Raw genomic sequence first — 537 nt, 5'->3', positions numbered from 1 at the left:
GGTTATTGGCAAGTCCCTGTGGAAGCGTCAGCCATACCTAAGACGGCTTTCATCTGCACCGAAGGCTTGTTTGAATTCGTCGCTATGCCTTTTGGGCTGTGCAATTCGCCTGCTACCTACCAGCGAATGATGCAGCAGATCCTTGGCAACTTGCTGTGGAAGTGTTGTCTCGCGCATATTGACGACATCTTAGTGTTCGGCGGTACATTCGAGGAGCACAACCGCAATCTTCGTGAAGTCTTGAGACGAATGCGTGAGCATGACCTCTTGCTGAAGGTGACGAAGTGTCGGTTCGCATATACCCACACGGAGTTCCTCGGCTACGTCGTGACTGACAAAGGTGTTCAGCCGGACAAGAAGAAGGTTGACAAGCTCCGTCGTTTCCCAGTCCCTACTACTGTTAAGGAACTGCGGTCGTTTCTAGGTCTAGGTTCCTATTACCGTCGGTTCATTAAGGGTTACGCAACAATTGCCGCGCCTTTGTACGACCTTACTGCAGACAAGACCTGGAGCTGGACTGATGTTCACCAGAAAGCA

The 537-nt window shown here is 51.2% G+C and overlaps 1 protein-coding gene across 1 annotated transcript; it reads left to right on the top strand.

The window, feature by feature from the left end:
- Nucleotides 1–129: 129 nt before the first annotated feature.
- Nucleotides 130–430, top strand: GNI_243620 (KRAB-A domain protein; the record flags this gene model as incomplete). The annotated part of the gene is made up of 1 exon (XM_011136399.1): nucleotides 130–430. A coding segment is annotated over one exon (301 nt), but the record flags the coding sequence as incomplete, so codon positions are not given.
- Between the last annotated feature and the right edge of the window lie 107 nt (nucleotides 431–537).

Source organism: Gregarina niphandrodes (genome assembly GCF_000223845.1).
Source record: "Gregarina niphandrodes unplaced genomic scaffold scaffold00798, whole genome shotgun sequence".
Lineage (NCBI taxonomy): Eukaryota > Apicomplexa > Conoidasida > Eugregarinorida > Gregarinidae > Gregarina > Gregarina niphandrodes.
The sequence above is the reverse complement of the archived record's forward strand: the minus strand, read 5'-3'. Positions and strand labels throughout refer to the sequence as shown.